This window comes from Staurois parvus, unplaced genomic scaffold, assembly GCF_062004578.1.
Source record: "Staurois parvus isolate SC_StPar_1 unplaced genomic scaffold, SC_StPar_1.0 ptg001495l, whole genome shotgun sequence".
Lineage (NCBI taxonomy): Eukaryota > Metazoa > Chordata > Amphibia > Anura > Ranidae > Staurois > Staurois parvus.
In genome coordinates, this window is record NW_028319291.1 from 68,339 (window position 1) to 90,892 (window position 22,554).

Here is a 22,554-nt window from a genome sequence, read left to right on the forward strand (position 1 = left end):
AGTTGTCAGTCCACCCCTGGTGCTGAGTATCTATGGAAAGCTCTGTACTTATTCATGGTTTGCATTCACATTGAAGTGAACCATACTGGACCACAAATGAAGCGGGCCAGGACAACCAAGTAGTCCCAGGCACGTTACACTTAACTGTCCCTGAGAATGATTCAGAGAACTCACACTATGCAAACTGGACCAAGAGGGTGAACTCTGCCTGGGCATGGTTTAAACTGCAAGTGTGAGTGCAGCCTTTGTCACTGTTATCTCACCGGTCTCTGACGGCTCATATCGAGCAATAAGGTCCATGGCAAACTCCTCCGTGTTCTCCGATTCCAGCTGCTCCTGACGCAGAAAGTCCACAAACTCCAGCAGTGTCAACTTCTTGCCATCCTTGGAGAAGTCTTGAAATATCTTCAGGACCTCATCACGCTGTGTCAGAGCTTTGTAGAACAAAACAAACTCGTCCCCCTCCAGAGTGCCAGACTCTGACTTATCGGCCATCTGAGGACATCAAAACAAAGCATTTCATGAGGATGAGAGTGTCCCTCTGTCCCTCATTTCTCCTCAGTTGTCCCTCTGTCCCTCATTTCTCCTCAGTTGTCCCTCTGTCCCTCATTTCTCCTCAGTTGTCCCTCTTTTTGGTCAAACACCTTCATAAAAATGTACTCTTTAAATACCAAAAGTGTTATACTACACTAGACCTTCAATCTAATCTCTACATTATTCCATTTATTATTCTGAAAATTCATAATATAAGAAGAGTAGTGGTCATTATACGGCACTTGTAGGTTTGACCAATCATTTTAGCATTTAAATTATTTGTGCTCTGCCTATCTTTGGGATGTGGTTGGGTGAATCCTTTGCCTACATACGTACTTTGCGCTATAAGTTGTTCCACTTTCTCATCACAGATAGTTGGGAGGTTTGAACTAAACCTTTTTTATTTTGCTTTGGAAAGTGTTGGGGAATATTGAAATCCCTATCAATTTGTTTTTTGCTGTCTGTGTCCCATTGATGAGATTCTCTTTCACTTCCTCCTTCTTAGCTCAGCACAACTGGGATAATACCTTCCACCCAAAATCAGTGGTCTTCCCTCCCAAAAGGTCCCAGCTGGCTGCTCTTCACACTGAGCATGTGCACGGAAGCCAAATTAATGTCCCCTCTCCCTTTAAAATTCTACTACTGGATGTCCACACAATGCAAAAAAATAAAACGAATCCATACATTAGGCATCTTACTCTGCTCCCCGCAAGTGCCTTATTGTAAACACAGCCCAGCCAAGATTTCAGAAGTGTTATGGACCCATAGAATAGTTTTATGAATCACTGTGATAAATCCATTCTGGGCTGATTTTTGGGGTGAGCCCTTGGTAAGGGTTATTTTAAGGTTCAGGTCTAGGGGTTAATTTGAGGTTTAGGGTTAGAAGTTGGGTTGAGGTCAAAGCAAACGTGTGAAGGAATAGGTACAAGGCCAGTTTTTTCTGACCTCAGTCTGAAAATTCTGCTTGCCTGGCTGTTAAGTTGACTCATTGTCTTTAACGCTTTTCGAGTCACCAACCCATAACAAGTGTAAGGGCTTGTGTTGACAGCAGGGGCGGACTGACCATTTGGAAACTCGGGCACTGCCCGAGGGCCCGGGGTCAGTAGGGGGCCCCATGAGATGCCCCTGGTACCTTTTTCATAGGCTTTTTTGAGTTTGGGCAAGGACACAGGGGCCCCATGATCCCCTATTGCCCGGGGGCCCCATAAGTTGTCAGTCCACCCCTGGTTGACAGGCTTTTTACTGCTTCAAAAGGATTTTGCATTCCTGTACCAGTCTATGCAAATGCAAAATGTAGTTAAAGAAGGTCAAATGCATTCCAGAAAGAGTCCATCTGCTGGTCAATGCACCTGTCAATAAATTCTGAAGGATCTCAAAAGCTTCTTAAAAAAAACGATGTCCTCATTTCAAAGTCTGTTCACACAGATGGGTCCTAACAAAGGCTACTGAATATGAGCAGGAATCGGCAAGAGATGAGTATAGAGGATTCCCATGCTCATCTCCACTGGGTACTACAATACCAGAATGCCCACACTCATTTCCCAAGACTGCATCCCAATTTTACCACATTTTGGCCCAATCATCTCATCAGGCAGAACATCCCAAACCATTGAAGCCTGATTTGGATTCCCAACAAGACTAACGGTTCTGAAATTTTGAATTTTGAAGATTTGCAAACCACAACTGATCGAACTTTTCAGAAGTTCTCATCCCTGCTTAGGAATTACAGGAAATTATATTGTACCTGAAAAAGGCGATAGGCATGATGTTCGCTCATGTCTACATTCATCATTTTCAGCAGGTCCTGGACCTCCTTGAAGTTCATCCTGCCATCATTGTTCTTGTCAGCCTTCTTAAACCAGTCCGATATCCATCTGAGTGGCAGGTCAAGGTAAACGCTGCATACTTCAATACCAGGACACAAGACTCAACCACCAATTGACCATCTCATTACTGTGATGGTCTATAAATTCAAGTAAGGGGCTTCAAAGCTACAGTTCATGTTTATGAGAGACTTGTACAAGGAGAACTATGGAGGCTGCCGTTACTATACTTAAAATGCTAGTTTTTAAGTTGATCAAGTCAGGGCTTTTTCTCAGCGAGAACGCAGGGTAACGCAGTTCCGGTACCTCCAGAACTGAATATATATAATTGCAAGGGATGCTGGGGTGTGATGGAGAGTCTATTAATGCTGGCTGCTGGGTGGTCTATTTTTGTGGGGGGGGGATATATTTTTGCATGGCAGTCCATTGTTGCTACAAAGGTCTATTGTTGTTGGGGGAACTGTTATTGCTAGTGGGTCAATTGTTGCTGGAAGGGATCTACTGTTGATGGAGGAGGGTCTACTGTTGCTGGCTGCTGGGGGGGTCTATAGTTGCTGAAAGGCATCTATTTTGGGTGGCTCCTGTTGTTGCTGGGGAGATCTATTGTTACTGGTGGGGAATTTATTGCTGCTGGGGTGTCACTAGAAGGGATCTACTGTTGAGTTAAGGGTCTATTGTTGCTGTCTCTTGGAAAATCTATTGATGCTGGCTGCTGGGAAATCTGTTGTTGCTACCAGGGGTCTATTGTTGCAGGGGTCCATCACTGCTGGGGGTGGAGTCTATTGTTGCTGGGGGAATCTGTTGTTGCTACCAGGGGTCTATTGTTGCAGGGGTCCATTATTGCTGGGGGTGGAATCTATTGTTGCTGGGGGAATCTATTGTTGCTGGGGAGGGGGACCTATTTTACTGCTTTCCTTGTTATCATTAACACATTCCATACAAATTACTTAGCACCACATAATGATACTTGGCTCTGTATTATCTAAAAGGGGTGGTACTAGTAGGTGGGTGAAGGGTGGAGACAAGAAGTGACTCAGAAGTGGGGGAGTTCCTGCACCTATTCTTTGAGAAAAAATTCCCTGGATCCAGTGTTTTACAATAGGATCAACCATGAAAACCTCAATTCTCTTACAATAGGTATATTCCAATTGTACAGAAAGACCTCCATGATTCTCATATAACACGTGTACCCCAATTGTACAGAAAGACCTCCATGTTTCTCATATAACACGTGTACCCCAATTGTACAGAAATACCTCCATGTTTCTCATATAACACGTGTACCCCAATTGTACAGAAAGACCTCCATGTTTCTCATATAACACGTGTACTCCAATTGTACAGAAAGACCTCCATGTTTCTCATGTAACACGTGTACTCCAATTGCACAGAAAGACCTCCATGTTTCTCATGTAACACGTGTACTCCAATTGTACAGAAAGACCTCCATGTTTCTCATGTAACAAGTGTACTCCAATTGTACAGAAAGACCTCCATGTTTCTCATATAACACGTGTACTCCAATTGTACAGAAAGACCTCCATATTTCTCATATAACAAGTGTACCCCAATTGTACAGAAAGATCTCCATGTTTCTCATATAACACGTGTACCCCAATTGTACAGAAAGACCTCCATGTTTCTCATATAACACGTGTACTCCAATTGTACAGAAAGACCTCCATGTTTCTCATGTAACACGTGTACTCCAATTGTACCGAAAGACCTCCATGTTTCTCATATAACACGTGTACTCCAATTGTACAGAAAGACCTCCATGTTTCTCATATAACAAGTGTACCCCAATTGTACAGAAAGATCTCCATGTTTCTCATATAACACGTGTACCCCAATTGTACCGAAAGACCTCCATGTTTCTCATATAACACGTGTACTCCAATTGTACAGAAAGATATCCATGTTTCTCATATAACACGTGTACTCCAATTGTACAGAAAGATCTCCATGTTTCTCATATAACACGTGTACCCCAATTGTACAGAAAGACCTCCATGTTTCTCATATAACAAGTGTACTCCAATTGTACAGAAAGACCTCCATGTTACTCATATAACAAGCGTACCCCAATTGTACAGAAAGATATCCATGTTTCTCATATAACACGTGTACTCCAATTGTACAGAAAGATCTCCATGTTTCTCATATAACACGTGTACTCCAATTGTACAGAAAGACCTCCATGTTTCTCATATAACAGATTTACTCCAACTGTGCAGAACGTTCTGAAAAAAACTGATGAAATGCACTTACAATAAGGTGGCTTGATGAGCACACATCACCAGGTCAAATCATCCTGAGGACTCCTAGGTCCCACCAACAGTGCCCTCACTAGGTAGCTGGAGAGGTCCCAAGTCAAGATGGATACTCTGTGGTGGACACCGGGAGGACCAAGCGGGAAGAAACTACAAAAAATCCAAAGCTGGTGCAGAAGGGTGACCTAAATTGCATGCTGGATGGTGAAGTACCTCCAACGTACTGTCATGTTTCGGGCCTTGCCCTTTCTTCAGGTTTCTTTCTGAAGAAGAGACATGGCCCAGGAACATGTACAGTACAGTGATCATGTCATCGCTACTGTTACAAAGTAACATCTGTACAAACAAATGACAACTGCTCCAATCTGTACCTGGCCTTTGCAGCAAGGAGCACATGGAAGGGCAACGCATGTCAGAAGGTTTGCAAAGGCATCTGGTGCACATAAAGTGTAATAATCCCCAGCACTGTAGGGTTTTGACCGAGGGAATAAATGATACAAGGAAATGTTTCAGATACATTTATAGCTGATATACATTAAACTGTCACTGCAAAAAATAGGAAACAGAGGGCACACCGGCCTAGTACATTACCTGAGAGTTAGCTTTATTGAGTTAAAAGGAGATATATACTCACAAACGACTGTGTTGACAAAGGCATATCAGTGTCCAAAGCAATCACGTCACCAGGTCAGCTCCCAAAGCATGAGAAGACCCTCAAATGGTTGACGGGTTTCGAGGGGCGATCCCCTCTTCATCAGAGCCAATATCTGATGAAGAGGGGATCGCCCCTCGAAACATGTCAGACATTTGTGGGTGTTCTCATGCTTTGGGAGCTGACCTGGTGACGTGATTGCTTTGGACACTGATATGCCTTTGTCAACACAGTCGTTTGTGATTATATACCTCCTTTTTTATATATATATATAATTTATTTATTTTATTTTTTTGATACAAAAAAGAACATCTAATACATAATAAAAAAAAGATGAGATAAGATGAGCATACACATCACAAGTAGATCCCCAATACCTAAATTCCTTTTGCAACACATTTACCCCTCCCGTCCCGACCACATCCCCTCATACCCCTGTCCACATCCTCTTACTTCCGTTTTCCTCCCTCATGGTTCGCTATCCATTTCTATACCCCTCTATCTTACATCTTTTCTTTCTCTTGGGATCTCAGTTAGGCTCTAATATATTCCACCTAAACTGCAATTAATTCCAAATATTTTTTCGATGTTTTAAAAGTTAACCAGCTACTCCATGTTGTCCTGAATTTATCCAATTTATCCACCTCAATATGATGTAACTCCTCCAACGTATAAATACCGTATTTTCCGGCGTATAAGACAACTTTTCAACCCCTGAAAATCTTCTGAAAAGTCGGGGGTCGTTTTATACGCCGGTGCGAGCCGGTGTCAGGGCGGCACTTTTTCGAGGGGCGGCGCGGCGCCGCCCCCCCTCCTCCTCCAACGGACACTAAGTACAGGGGTGGGCAGAGGGGCTGCTGTACCTTACCTACCTGGCTCCGGTCCCACAACGATCCGGTCCAGGAAGCGCGGCTGCTCCTTCTTTCAGTTCGGCCGCTCGATGGTCACGCGGCCCCTCGGCTCCGCCTCCTCACCGCTGATTGGGCGCCAGCACTGGAAAGGCACACAGGCGACCAATCACCGGCGAGGAGGCAGAGCCGAGCGGCCCCGCGAAAATCGAGCGGCTGAACTGGAAGGAGCAGCCGCTCCTCTCCCCCACTGACACTAACGATGGGGCACTATTCCTCCCCCACTGACACTAACGATGAGGCACTGTTCCTCCCCCACTGACACCAAGGATGAGGCACTGTTCTCCCCCACTGACACCAACGATGAGGCACTGTTCCTCCCCCACTGACACCAACGATGAGGCACTGTTCTCCCCACTGATACCAACGATGGGGCACTATTCCTCCTCCCCACTGACACCAACGATGGGGCACTATTCCTCCTCCCCACTGACACCAATGATGGGGCACTATTCCTCCTCCCCACTGACACCAACGATGGGGCACTATTCCTCCCACTGACACCAATGATGGGGCACTATTCTCCCCACTGATACCAATGATGGGGCACTATTCCTCCCACTGACACCAATGATGGGGCGCTATTCTTCCCACTGATACCAATGATGGGACGCTATTTTCCCCACTGATACCAATGATGGGGCACTATTCCCCCCACTGATACCAACGATGGGGCACTATTCCTCCCACTGACACCAACGATGGGGCACTATTCTCCCCCCCACTGACACCAACGATGGGGCACTATTCCTCCTCCCCACTGACACCAACGATAGGGCACTATTCCTCCCACTGACACCAACGATGGGGTGCTATTCCTCCCACTGATACCAATGATGGGGTGCTATTCCTCCCACTGACACCAATGATGGAGCACTATTCCTTCCACTAACACCAATGATGGGGCACTATTCCTCCCACTGATACCAATGATGGGGCACTATTCCTCCCACTGACACCAATGATGGGGCACTATTCCTCCCACTGATACCAATGATGGGGCACTATTCCTCCCACTGACACCAATGATGGGGCACTATTCCTCCCACTGATACTAATGATGGGGCACTATTCCTCCCACTGACACCAATGATGGGGCACAATTCTTCCCACTGATACCAATGATGGGGCACTATTCCTCCCACTGACTAATGATGGGGCACTATTCCTCCCACTGACTAATGATGGGGCACCATCATTGGTGTCAGTGGGAGGAATAGTGCCCCATCATTGGTATCAGTGGGAGGAATAGTGCCCCATCATTGGTATCAGAGGGAGGAATAGTGCCCCATCATTGGTATCAGTGGGAGGAATAGTGCCCCATCATTGGTATCAGTGGGAGGAATAGTGCCCCATCATTGGTGTCAGTGGATGAAATAGTGCCCCATCATTGGTGTCAGTGGGAGGAGTAGTGCCCCATCATTGGTATCAGTGGGAGGAATAGTGCCCCATCATTGGTATCAGTGGGAGGAGTAGTGCCTCATCATTGGTGTCAGTGGGAGGAATAGCACCCCATCATTGGAATACCATACTGAAATACCATACCATATTGAAATCAAATCTGATGTTTTTTCATTTTTATTTGGTCTGCGTTGGAAGAGGGGTAGTCTTATACGGCGAGTATAGCTCAAACCCTATATTTTAACAGGAAAAGTAGGGGGTCGTCTTATACGCCGGAAAATACAGTATTTTCCACTCTATTCATCCAGTCTTTTACTCTTGGTGGCTCTGAGACTTGCCAAAAGTTTGGGATCAAGCCCTTGGCTGCACTGACTAAATGATACAGTACCCTATTCCTGCACATTGAAGATTCGGGTTTGTAAAACAAACTCATCCATGGATCTCTCTGCACCATAATCCCACATATTTCCTAAAAGAGTTGTATTATTCCCTTCCAATAGTCCTGTATACTCAGCCAGTGCCACCATATGTGTCCCATTGTTCCCTTTTCCCCACAACCTCTCCAACACAACGGTGAAACATCTACTTGTTGTTTATGTGCCTTACTTGGTACGATATACCATCTCGCCAAACATTTGTAATTCATTTCAATGGTGCTCATATTCAACACCCCATGTGTTCATTTGAATATTTTATTCCTTTGCTGTTCATTCAGTTCTGTTCCAAGCTCCTGTTCCCATTTTCCCAAGAACTGAGGAGGATCGACATATTCCATATCCATATATCTCCTCATAACTCAATAATGCTAACTCTCAGGTAATGCACTAGGCAGGTGTGGCCTCTGTTTCCTTTTTTTTTTGCAGTACGTAGTTTGGGTTTTCTCCGACCCTTAGAGGGCAGCAAGGTGTGTGCTGATGTTTTCAACGACTGGAAATATTTCCATCATTTCACCGTTCTTGAGCGCAGGAGGCGGTTCTCTTGTTCTTTGGCTGTAATACATTTAGCTATGCCATTGTATGGAACCTTTTCCTTAACCGCTTTAGGACCGCCCTATAGCAGATATACTGATCACGTATACAGTGGCGTCCCGAGGCAGGTGCGGGGGGTGCGCGCCGTACAGGGTGACACCTACCGCACGGGGTGACACCGGACCCGTTCCACGAAAAGGTAAGTTGTAAAGCAAGCCGACGATCCACGCAGGATGGATCCGATCCATCCTGTGAGAATCGTTAGCTTTCTTTACAACTTACCTTTTCGTGGAGCGAGTCCGGTGTCACCCCGTATAGGTTGCAAGCCGACGATCCCCACAGAATGGATCAGATCTGCAGATTGGGGAGCATAATGGATCGGACTCTGATCTATTATGCTCAATCCGCAGATCCGATCCATTCTGCGGGGATCGTTGGAGGGGGGTGTCACCAAGTGTTATCGCACCGGGTGACACCAACCCTAGGGACACCCCTGCACGTACTTATACATACACGTCATTCTGCATCTCTGGGTAGAGGGCACGCGTGAGCCCTACCTGCGCCACCATTCGCAGCCGCGGATGTCAATCACTGGGTCCTGGACGATAATTGCCCGCCGGCGCCCGATGATTATTGAGCATCTCCGATGGGGAGGATGATTGCTTTGTTTACAAACAGGTACAGTGAAGAACACCCCCCTGCCCCGCCCCCTAGTAAAACACTCCCAGCACAGAGCTAACCCTTTGATTGCCCCTCACATTAACCCCTTCCTGCCCAGTGTCATTAGTACAGTGTCAGTGTTTTTTTTTTTTTTTAGCACTAATCGCTGTATTGGTGTCACTGGGGATATCAGTGACACCAAGTTAGTTCCCTCCCCCCCCAGTGTCAGAATGTCCGCTAAAAGTCGCTGATCGACGCCATTATTAGTAGAAAAAAAAATCCCATTTGTAGACGCTATAACTTTCACATAAACCAATTCATTTATATGTATTGGGATTTTTTTTTCTAGCAAAGACATGTCGCAGAATACATTTTGGCCTAAATTTATGACGAAATATGATTTTTAAATTTTTTTTACTGGACATGTTTAATAGCGAAAAGTCCAAAATATAGGGTTTTTTTCTCAAAATTGTCGGTCTTTTTCTGCTTATAGCGCAAAAAATAAAAAACACGCACACGTGATCAAATACCACCGAAAGAAAGCTCAATTTGTGGGAAAAAAGGACGTAAATTTCATTTGGGTGCAGTGTTGCATGACCGCGCAATTGTCAGTTAAAGTAACGCAGCGCCGTAACGCAAAAAAAAATGGCCTGGTCAGGAAGCGGGGGGGGGGGGGGAAATCCTCTGGTGGGGGAGGGGTTAAACCTCGTTATGTGCTATCGATTGTACTTTAGACTCAATAGTTTAATACATTCCCCATCTCTCTCTGACAGCAGAGAATGAAATATTGTTGCAGATTAACAAGAAAGGATGAAATGATTACAATCTCTGCGATTATTTGGAAGAAATGTGAAGCCGTGTTTGCCATCCATCATATTACGCCCACGGGACTCTCTCCTAATTGATTGGAGACATTTTACCATTTAATCCCCTGAATTCCCAAATGCATCGTACAGTGAATTATAGTTAGTGATAAAACCATGAAACTATCCACTCAGCATACAAGGAATTGCCGAAATAAAGTGCAAATGAAATATGAGAAGGAAGGAATATTGATTGCAGCCTATTTTATAAGGTGGGGTATCTTCTTTGTACAGAAGGTGGACTTTACGGCTCCAGGCACTCCATGCACACTGGCGGTTTTCTTTTTAAGCTCAAAAAACGCCGGAAAAATGTGAAAGACTCTGGTATTAGCGTTTTTTAGTAGCGTTTAGCAACATTTAGGAGCGTTAGTGTTCTATTAGAGTTTTTACAAGACCTATAGGAAAAACAAACAGCTAGAAAAGAACTGTTATGAGCTTTTTAGTAGTGTTTAGGAGCATATAGCGTTTTTTTTCTGCCAGAAAAGTGCGCCCAAAAATCTACAAAGATAATTTATTTTTCTGTTTCTAAAAGCTGAAGCTTGAAAAAGATAATAGTCTAAAATAGTGTGCATGGACACAGAGGATAACACTGTGTCTAAAGCAAAATCCTCTCTTGTATTAGGAGAGGTATAGACTCCAGAGAGGGAGATATCATTCCCCCCCCCCCCCCCCGGTACAAATGATTAGTAAGACCTCATCTGGAATATGCAGTTCAGTTTTGGGCACCAATTCACAAAAAGAACATTGGGGAACTGGAGAAAGTACAGAGAAGGGCAACTAAACTGATAAGAGGCATGGAGGAGATCAGCTATGAGGAAAGATTAGAGGAGCTGAATTTATTCTCTACTGAGAGGAGGAGATTAAGGGGGATATGATCTCCATGTATAATACATAAGGGGGGATATGATCTCCATGTATAATACATAAGGGGGGATATGATCTCCATGTATAATACATAAGGGGGATATGATCTCCATGTATAATACATAAGGGGGGAATATGATCTTCATGTATAATACATAAGGGGGGATATGATCTCCATGTATAATACATAAGGGGGGATATGATCACCATGTATAATACATAAGGGGGGATATGATCACCATGTATAATACATAAGGGGATATGATCTCCATGTATAATACATAAGGGGGGATATGATCTCCATGTATAAATACATCAGTGGTTCATATAGTGAACTCGGTGTAGAGTTATTCCCCCTGAGGTCATCACAGAGGACAAGGGGGCGCTCTTTACATCTGGAGGAAAAGAAATGTAATCTCAAAATACAGAAAGGTTTCTTCACAGTAAGAGCTGTGAAAATGTGGAATAGACTCCCTCAAGAGTTGGTTGTGGCCAGCTCAGTGGATTGCTGTAGGAAAGTCCTGGATTCTTTCTTGGATACACCGAATATAACTGGATATAACATTTATAGGTAAAGTTGATCCAGGGAATATCCGATTGCCTCTCGGGAGATCAGGAAGGAATTTTTTCCCCTACAGGAGCAGATTGGATCATGGTTTGCTGAGTTTTTTTGCCTTCCTCTGGATCAACTGTGGGTATAGGATTAAAACTTTTTTTTTTATGATTGAACTGGATGGACTTTTGTCTTTTTTCAGCCAGACTAATTATGTAACTATTTAGCTTCTAGGATCAGAAACAAATGCTGATAACAGCTTCTAAGAGCTTAAAAAACTCTATTGTCCATGAAGCCTACTAGTGATATGTGGCAAAAAACATCAGGAACTAAAACATGTTAGCAGCAAGCACATAAATACATTATATATATATATATATATCTCAATCAGCAGAGTGGCTAAATGTTTAGCACTTCCGCCTGGCAGTACTCGGGTTGTTGGCTCAAATTCCAACCACGGCACCTCCTGCCTGGAGTTTGCATGTTCTCCCTGTGCCTGTGTGTGTTTCCTCCAGGTACTCCGGTTTGTTCCCACACTCCAAAGACATGCTGGTAGGTGAATTGGCTCCTGTCCAAATTGTCCCTAGCATGTGTATGCTGCCGACCGCCTACACGACAGCATCCATCCACTGTCATGTCCTGACCTAGCCACCACCACGTACAACGACTCACTTTCAGCTACCCTAGACTCTCTGGCACCTCTAACCACACGCTACATCAAACCTAGACCACTCCAACCATGGCAGAACGACCATACTAAATGCTAAATGCCTCAAACACCGCAGTCGCGCGCTAGAGAGACTATGGCGCCAAACCAGGTCCCCTCGTGCGTTCTCCCTCTACAAATCTGCCTTCCTCACTTTCACCTCCTCCCTCCACGCCGCCAAGCAGGCTTACTTTGTAAACCTGATCAACACCCTCTCCTCCTGCCCTCGCCGACTCTTCTCCACCTTCAACTCCCTACTCTCTCCCCCCCTCCTCCACTCAGTACCTCACTCACCGCCCGCGAGATTGCCACTCATTTCCACAACAAGATTGATGCAATCCAAAAGGACATAGTCAACTCGCAATCTACCTCCCCACCTAGCCTCCCCCCCCCCATCTCCCCCTCATCTCTTCCCTCCTCTGACCTCGCAACCGCACTGCCCCCCACCACACCCAAGACCCCGCTTACCATAACCCCCCCAGCTCTGCACTCCTTCCGCTACCACTGAGGAAGTCACCAGGTTCTTCTCAGAAGCCCGCCTCACTACCTGCCCCCTGGACCCTATCCCCTCTCAACTCCTCCAGTCACCCCCCTCTTCCCTCATCTGCTCCCTCACCCACATCTTCAATCTCTCCCTCTCTACCGGCGTATTCCTCTCCCCCCTAAAGCATGCGCACATCACCCCCATACTCAAAAAGCCTCCCTGAACCCCACTGACCCAAACAACCTCAGACCCATCTCCCTGCTGCCACTCACTTCCAAGCTCCTTGAGCGCTTGGTCTACGACCGCCTAAGCGCCCACCTAACTGACAACAACCTCCTTGATCCACTACAGTCCGGCTTCCGTCCCCTACACTCCACGGAAACTGCCCTCCTCAAAATCACCAACGACCTGCTAACCTCCAAAGCCAAAGGCGACTACTCTGTCCTCCTCCTCCTGGACCTCTCCACGGCCTTCGACACAGTTGACCACCCCCTCCTCCTTAATAAACTACTCTCCCTTGGCATCAGAGACACCGCTCTCTCCTGGTTCTCCTCTTACCTATCCCGACGCTCCTTCAGCGTTTCCTACAACGGTGCCACCTCCCCTTCCCTCCCCCTCCCCCTCTCTGTTGGGGTCCCCCAGGGCTCTGTCCTTGGACCCCTTCTCTTCTCTATCTACACCTCCTCCCTTGGCAAACTCATACACTCCCACGGCTTTAACTACCACCTCTACGCTGATGACACTCAAATTTACCTCTCCACCCCTCACCACCCCCCCTTTGCCCGCATCACTCACCTCCTAAATGACATCTCAGACTGGATGTCGCTACATTTCCTCAAGCTCAACCTCTCCAAAACCGAGCTCCTCGTCTTCCCCCCTGCCCGGCGTGGGCCCCCCCCCAACCTATCCATCACTACCAACAACACCACCATTAATCCCGCCCCGCAAGCCAAAGTCCTTGGCGTCATTCTGGACTCAAACCTATCCTTCCAGCCTCATGTCAAATCACTTACAAACACATGCAGGCTCCACCTCCGGAACATCGCCAAAATACGCTCCTTCCTTACCCCAGACACCACTAAACTACTCGTACACTCCCTCATCATCTCACGCCTGGACTACTGCAACTCCCTCCTCACCGGCCTACCCCAGTGCAGGCTCTTCCCACTTTAGACCATCCTGAACTCAGCGGCTAGACTCATCCACCTGGTAAATAGGATAAAAACGAGCGCTGGATCTGAAAGATTCAAGCCGCTAGCATAAAGGTAAACCTCGTATAACCTCTTCATAGAAAATAAAATAAAGCAAAATAATGCAGCGCTTGAGTGTATAGTAAGGAGAATTTACATATGCACAATAGAAATAGAAGGAAATACATTAGAGGTATGACATGCACCAGGTTTAACGTACATAAATTAATGTAAACAGTGGTCGGGTAAGTAATAAAGATTCATCCGACCAATCGAAGTGCATATAGTGATAGGGATGTTAGAGTCATTAGATCTAGGGGTACATCCAAGTGCCAATCAAATCCGTGACTTCTGTGATAGGAGAATAGCTGTAAAATGCACTAACCAGATAGCGCAAGCCAAAGCGCATTGGAGTATAATGACCTACTCCTGGTCACAGCCAAATGGTGATCAGCGTAGAGCTCTCAGGAACAACCGTGCACAACTCTTGCCGTCTCCTACCACCAGGGGGAGTGCGCCTCTTTACAGTAACACGAATTTGCCTTATATCATCTATCGCCAGGGGTGGTGTGCTTTCATATCAGGAGATCACCTTAGGGACTCAGCAATAAGACCCAAAAGAGAGAAATCTTGATAGTTTAGTATTTTTATTCAAGAGATTGGTAATTGGTAAAATCCTTTGATAATGTGCTCTTGCCACGAAACTGTGCAAATTGATGGCGCTATATAAGTACCAGAAATTGGTCTCCCCGGACCCTGCGTTCACTATATCCGGTCTCCCTGGACCCTGCATTCACTATATCTGTTCTCTCAGGACCCTGCATTCACTATATCCGGTCTCCCCGGACCCTGCATTCACTATATCTGATCTCCCCGGACCCTGCATTCACTATATCTGGTCTCCCTGGACCCTGCATTCACTATATCTGGTCTTCCCGGACCCTGCATTCACTATATCTGGTCTCCCCGGACCATGCATTCACTATATCTGGTCTCCCCGGACCATGCATTCACTATATCCGCTCTCCCCGGACCCTGCATTCACTATATTTGGTCTCCATGGACCCTGCATTCATTATATCCGGTCTCCCCGGACACTGCATTCACTATATCTGGTCTCCCCGGACCCTGCATTCACTATATCTGGTCTCCCCAGACCCTGCATTCACTATATCCGGTCTCCCCGGACCCTGCATTCACTATATCTGGTCTCCCCGGACCCTGCATTCACTATATCTGGTCTCCATGGACCCTGCATTCACTATATCTGGTCTCCCCAGACCCTGCATTCACTATATCCGGTCTCCCCGGACCCTGCATTCACTATATCTGGTCTCCCTGGACCCCGCATTCACTATATCCAGTCTCCCCGGACCCTGCATTCACTATATCCGGTCTCCCCAGACCCCGCATTCACTATATCCGGTCTCCCCGGACCCTGCATTCACTATATCCGGTTTCCCCGGACCCTGCATTCACTATATCCACTCTCCCCGGACCCTGCATTCACTATATCCGGTTTCCCCGGACCCTGCATTCACTATATCCGGTTTCCCCGGACTCTGCATTCACTATATCTGGACTCCCTGCAGCCTTCATTCACTATATCTGCTCTCCCACAGTACACACAACATGGAAATGCAATTATTTCAGTAAATATAAACTGCTAAATACCTTTCCTTATCAGCAGTATATAGCAGTCTTGTGACTTCTATCAGTGCCCGGCAGAGCACATGTTAAAGCTTGTGGGAGGAGTTTGAATTCTGCTCTAGGAGGATGCAGAACCCCTAACCTCTGCCTGGACAGTGCCGATTGGCCCTGTGCTGATCACACGCACTCTTCAAAGGAAAAAAAAACACCTCTCTAGCAATACACACCAAACTGAGCATGTGCAGAGTGACTCCACACAATATGTCTTATCAGGAGATAATAGGGGGCACTGGAAGACGAGGAGAATCAGAGAAGACAGGATCAAACAGCCTTTTTACTCAATGTGGATGATTAACCCCTTAGGTTCCACAGTGAGTATAACAAGCATTCTTTACTGCATATACAGACTGATTTTGTGGGTTTAGTAACACTTTAAGGAACAAGAAGATATTAGTGACACCCAGTGAAATTAGAACACAGCATGTCCAGATCTGGTGAAAGGATACTGATCCAGCAGCTCCTTCTGGTCCATGTTCTTCACGGACTCTATGAGCTTCTCCAGGCCCTGAATCCAGCACTGGGTCTCCTCCGGGGTATTCGCGATGAGGTCCAGGTTCCCGCGTCGACCATGGAAAACAATGGTAAAGCAAAGTTCTGGCTGGAACTCATCCGCAATGCTCTGCAGGACCTCAGACTGGTGGCCATCTCGGACGGTCTCGATGTCGCTGATGGAAACTGGAAGTAAAATAAAAGATTGTCACACACAGAAGCAGGGCTGCTGTTAGAAACCACGGGGCCCCATGCAGCAAACCTGACAGGGCCCCTCCACCAAAGAAAAAAAAAAAAAGAAGCTTCAGTTATGAATGAACACAGTGAGTGATTTTTACCAATTACTCATTGTGTTCATTCAGGAAAGGAAGGGGCTGCTAGATGTGACATCATTAGCAGACCCTTCCCCCACTCTCCATCCCGAAGGATCCTATTGTGTGTTTGCAGATGCCATGGAAAACAATAGTAAAGCAAAGTTCTGGCTGGAACTCATCCCCAATGCTCTGCAGGACCTCGGACTGGTGGCCGTCTCAGACGGTCTCGATGTCGCTGATGGAAACTGGAAGTAAAATAGAAGATTGTCACACCCAGAGGCAAGGCTGCTGTTAGAAACCACGGGGGCCCCATGCAGAAAACCTGACAGGGCCCCTCCACCAAAAAAAAAAAAAAAAAAAAAAAAAAAAAAAAAGAAGCTTCATTTATGAATGAACACAGTGAGTGATTGTTACCAATCACTCATTGTGTTCATTCAGGAAAGGAAGGGGCTGCTAGATGTGACATCATTAGCGGACCCTTCCTCAACTCTCCATCGTGAAGGATCCTATTGTGTGCTTGCAGATGCCGGTGGAAAGGAAAGGAGGGAAGCCAACAGCACTGTGGGGGCACACGGGGGGCCCGGGGAGCAGGGGGGAATACATGGTGCACAGGGAGGATGATGGGTGGGGGAAATTACTGGAACCGACCCCCTGTATGGCTCTCGCTGCTGCAGCTGAAAGCCAGCAGGAGGAAGAGGAGAAGAAGCCACCCTCTCTGCCCACATCTGATTCAACCAGCTGCCTGGACCCCCCCACCGGCCTGGGCCCCATACAGGAGGACTGGTGGTACCCCCTTATCCATGGCCCTGCCTAGAGGGGAAGACAGGGGATGGAGGGGTGCGTCATGGGGTTCCTTAAAAGGAACATTATCATTTTTTTTTCCTGTAATGCACTTTTTTAATCAGTTTGGATTCATTCAAGTGCTGAGGTCACTTTGCCCTTTTTTAGCACCCTGAAAAAAGTGGTTTACAACACAACTGTATGGACTGACTAAGCTTTCATATGTTGCGCACAGGTTGGGTACCCAAGGTACATACAGGGGCGGACTGACCATTTGGAAACTCGGGCACTGCTCGAGGGCCCGGGGCAGTAGGGGGCCCCATGAGATGCCCCTGGTACCTTTTTCATAGGCTTTTTTGAGTTTGGGCAAGGATATAGGGGCTCCATGATCCACTATTGCCTGGGGGCCCCATGAGTTGTCAGTCTGCCCCTGGTTACATATGAGCAATGAGAGCGCTCAACACCCCCCCCCTACCCCCCCACCCCCGTCCATCTATAGTTTATTACAAATGTAGCTGTCATGTAAAATAAACCACAGAGACATAACCGCGATAGGTCATTTTTTCTTTAAATAGATAACCGCAGAGCGTGAGCAATGTCTGACTACGCAGAATCAGAAAAACCACCCGTGTGTCAGCCAAGCAGCTCAATGATACTGTATACTGTGTGCTCTCTGCTCCAGGAGGACAGAAGAAACCTGCAATAAGGCTCCGTTCACAGCAATGCAGAAAACGCACTACAGTCCATTCACCATGGTTTCCTATGGAACACGTTCACATCTCTGCTTTTTTGAGCGTCTGCGCTTTTGGTGCGGTATATTGCATGGGATTCGCACAGGAACCGCACCGCACTCAAATCGCATGTGATTTGCACAGGAATGCGGTGCGGTTCCTGTGCGAATCCCATGCGATATACCGCACCGCACAAGTGGGAACCTAGGCTCAAAAAAGTCCTTGACCCTTTCCAAAAGCGGAGACGCTCAAAAAAGCAGAGATGTGAACGTGTTCCATAGGAAACCATGGTGAATGGACTGTAGCACAGGTTCACACTTGTGCGGTGCGGTATATCGCATGGGATTCGAATAGGAACCGCACCGAATTCCTGTGCAAATCACATGCGATTTGAGTGCGGTGCGATCGGAGCCGTACATTTTCTATGGCTCTATTCGCACCGCACCCGCACCCTTTTTTGGTTCAGCATTAGAATCGGATCGCATGTGTATTTACACCTATGCGATCCGATTCTGTACATCGCACTGCGTTTTGTGGACCGATTTCAGGGTGTTGTTAACTTAACATACACACCCACAGGGGTTCACATGAACGGGGTGCGATTCTGATGCGGTGCGGAATTCGCACAGAAAACGCTGCATACTTAACATACACACACGCAGCGGTTCGCATGAACGGGGTGCGATTCTGATGCGGTGCGGAATTCACACAGAAAACGCTGCAAATTCCTCACCGCATCAGTATGCACCAGGGCTAAAAGCAGCATTTTTCCTACAATAGAATTCAATGGAGAAGCTGCTGAAATGCATGGTAGTGCGTTTTGCGATTTGCATTTTTAGTCTGTCCAGTGACAAAAAAAAAAATTCCACTTTAACCCCTTCACGCCGATGCCTCCCGGCCCTTTAAGAGTTTTAGAAGCCGGGAGGTGGAGCGGGGTTTAGGGTCATGTGACCGCCATGACGCGCCATCACGGCAGTCACATGAAAGGTCGAAAGAGGAGGTCGGGACCTTTCTGTGAGTACCGGACATGTGTGTAGGGAGAGCGCAGGGTGCGCGCTCTCAGCACATATGTCCATTTTTAATAGAATGCAAATGTGCAGCCGCTCGGCGTCTAGGCCCAGACGCTGGGAGGCCACACATTTGCATTCGGCCGGCGTGAAGAGGTTAACAAAAAAAAAGAGATCTGAAAAAAACACAAAATGCAGTAAAAACACATGTAGAAAAATGCAACACAAACTGCAAAAAGCACTGGAGAAAGCATCAAACGCAAAATGCGTATATGTGAACCGAGCCTAACTGCAGTTGCCTAATCATTAAAAGCAGTAGGATCTGACTTGGGGGTTGATTTACTAAAGGCAAATAGATGATGCACTTTGCAAAGTGCAGTTGCTCCAGAGCTTAGTAAATAAGGTATTCACTTTTCAAAGAATACCCAATCACGTGCAAGGAAAATAAAAAATAAAAAAAACAGCATTTTTGCTTGCACTTGATTGGATGATGGGAGTCAGCAGAGCTTCCCCTTATTTACTAAGCTCTGGAGCAACTGCACTTGCAAAGTTCACAGTCTATTTGCCTTTAGTAAATCGCCCCCTGAGTATCAGCATCTTCTATTCCCCTGTACAGTACAAAGCACACTGGGAGGAGCAGCGCTAGAAGTCAATCAGTTACGCTGCAAGCACATGTGCTTACTAGAAAAATGCTGATAGGAGGAGAGAGTAGTTTGAGCTGTTGCTGCTTCTTCCCTGGCCAACCATAGGCACATGAGCTGGTGCTGCTCCTTTCCTGTCCAATCATAGCCACGAGAGCTGTTGTGGCTTCTTCCCTGTCCAATCATGGGCATGTGAGCTGTTGCGGCTTCTTCCCTGTCCAATCATGGGCACGAGAGCTGTTGCGGCTTCTTCCCTGTCCAATCATAGGCACGTGAGCTGTTGCTGCTCCTTCCCTGTCCAATCATGGGCACGTGAGCTGTTGCGGCTTCTTCCCTGTCCAATCATGGGCATGTGAGCTGGTGCTGCTCCTTTCCTGTCCAATCATGGGCATGTGAGCTGTTGCTGCTTCTTCCCTGTCCAATTATAAGCACATGAGCTGTTGCTGCTCCTTCCCTGTCCAATCATAGTCATGTGAGCGGTTGCTGCTCCTTCCCTGTCCAATCATGGGCACGTGAGCTGTTGCGGCTTCTTCCCTGTCCAATCATAGTCATGTGAGCGGTTGCTGCTCCTTCCCTGTCCAATCATAGCCACGTGAGCTGATGCTGCTTCTTCCCTGTCCAGTCATAGGCACGTGAGCTGTTGCTGCTCCTTCCCTGTCCAATCATAGGCACGTGAGCTGTTGCAGCTCCTTCCCTGTCCAATCATAGGCACGTGAGCTGTTGCAGCTCCTTTCCTGTCCAATCATAGCCACGAGAGCTGTTGTGGCTTCTTCCCTGTCCAATCATGGGCATGTGAGCTGTTGCGGCTTCTTCCCTGTCCAATCATGGGCACGAGAGCTGTTGCGGCTTCTTCCCTGTCCAATCATAGGCACGTGAGCTGTTGCTGCTCCTTCCCTGTCCAATCATGGGCACGTGAGCTGTTGCGGCTTCTTCCCTGTCCAATCATGGGCATGTGAGCTGGTGCTGCTCCTTTCCTGTCCAATCATGGGCATGTGAGCTGTTGCTGCTCCTTCCCTGTCCAATCATAGGCATGTGAGCTGTTGCTGCTTCTTCCCTGTCCAATTATAAGCACATGAGCTGTTGCTGCTCCTTCCCTGTCCAATCATAGTCATGTGAGCGGTTGCTGCTCCTTCCCTGTCCAATCATGGGCACGTGAGCTGTTGCGGCTTCTTCCCTGTCCAATCATAGTCATGTGAGCGGTTGCTGCTCCTTCCCTGTCCAATCATAGCCACGTGAGCTGATGCTGCTTCTTCCCTGTCCAGTCATAGGCACGTGAGCTGTTGCTGCTCCTTCCCTGTCCAATCATAGGCACGTGAGCTGTTGCAGCTCCTTCCCTGTCCAATCATAGGCACGTGAGCTGTTGCAGCTCCTTCCCTGTCCAATCATAGGCACGTGAGCTGATGCTGCTTCTTTCCTGTCCAGTCATAGGCGCGTGAGCTGTTGCGGCTTCTTCCCTGTCCAATCATGGGCATGTGAGCTGGTGCTGCTCCTTCCCTGTCCAATCATAGGCACGTGAGCTGATGCTGCTTCTTCCCTGTCCAATCATAGCCACGTGAGCTGTTGCAGCTCCTTCACTGTCCAATCTTTTGGCTGAAGAAGAGAGCTTGCCCCTCGAAGCGCGTCATCCATATTGGACTCTGAAAGGTCTTCCCATGTTATCAGTTGAGCGATGTGGATCTGGAGGCCGTATCATCTGCACTTTATGATGTTCTTGTCATTGTCATGCATTTGTGACTATATTACTTGCTTTATTAATTGAATAAAATTGTATAGTGGTAATGCGTTAGGTTTGTGCACCCTCTCCCTCTGCACTATGCCTTTAAGCTCCATAAGTGGAGAGTCCATCAAGTCCTAAAGCACCAAAGTAGTCCTACCTAAATGTCGATATGGGGCCTTGTTCTCTGGGGCATATATAACGAGGTGGTGGGAGGAGTTAGGGATGTGCAAAGGAGTCTAGAGCTGAATGAGTGACCTGAAGTTCCTGTAACACTTCCCCTTTGTTCCCCTTGGTTGGAATCGTTGGAGGACCCTTCAATGGGAAAGAGGATAAATGGAGATGTTTGTTGCATTGCAATATATGAACCGCAGACTTTTAGTAAATACCAGGTGCTATTACTCTCCTCCTGGTACAAGCGAGGGTACCCGTTGTTGAAGGGAATTGCTGTTTTACTACATGGAAATTACTGTGGTCAGCACTGCTAGGATGTTATCCCATAGTGCCGAAGATGTTCCCACCATACAGATCTCAGGTAAAGGTTCTCATCTACAAATAAGTAGACTGGACTGGCCTCCTATTCTTTCTAACCCTAGGCGGGTTTAGACCCGCCATTCTCAACCAAGGCTCTATGGAACCCTAGGGTTCCTCCAGAGGTTGTTGGGGGCTCCCTGAGCAATGAGCATTTTCTGCTTCTCAGATAGGTTCCTACTAACACTAATGATTTTTTTAGCTCTCTGTAATTATTATTACATTACATCGAGTTTATATAGCGCCAAAGGGTTTGCTCAGCGCTGTACAATAGGGGGGACAATACATGGCACAGTACAACAAAAACAGACAGTGTACGAGGGGTAAGAGGGCCCTACTCTTTCGAGCTTACAATCTAGGAGGGAGGGGGTAGTGGTACAATTGGAAGTGGCTGAGGGGAATGAAGTGGCTGAGGGGAATGAAGTGGTGGGAGGAATGAGGGAGAATGGCCGTTAGGTGAGGGTGGGGTAGGCTTCCCTGAAGAGATGGGTTTTGAGGGAGCGCCTGAATGTGGGGAGGGAAGGCGACAGTCGGATGGATTGGGGCAGTGAGTTCCAGAGGATAGGAGAGGACCTGGAGAAGTCCTGCAGTCGTGCATGGATGGAGGAGACCAGGAAGCAGGATAGAAGGAGGTCCTGTGAGGAGCGAAGGGTACGGGTAGGGCGGTACTTGGGGATCAGGTTGGTGAGGTAGTCAGGGGCAGTGTTGTGAATGGCTTTGTAGGTCAGGGTTAGAAGTTTAAATTTGATGCGTTGGGC

At 47.1% G+C, this 22,554-nt stretch overlaps 1 protein-coding gene across 2 annotated transcripts in view; it reads right to left on the reverse strand.

Moving 5' to 3' along the window:
• PLCD4 (phospholipase C delta 4) overlaps positions 1–22,554 on the reverse strand; it is a 121,093-nt gene that overhangs the window by 59,980 nt on the left and 38,559 nt on the right. For both annotated transcript variants that reach the window (XM_089662589.1, XM_089662588.1), the window contains 3 exons: positions 16,036–16,264; positions 2,279–2,408; positions 264–495 (listed from right to left, as the gene is read on the reverse strand). In XM_089662589.1, the coding sequence (XP_089518715.1) occupies positions 264–495; positions 2,279–2,408; positions 16,036–16,264 (591 nt within the window). The remainder of the gene's footprint in view (positions 1–263; positions 496–2,278; positions 2,409–16,035; positions 16,265–22,554) is intronic.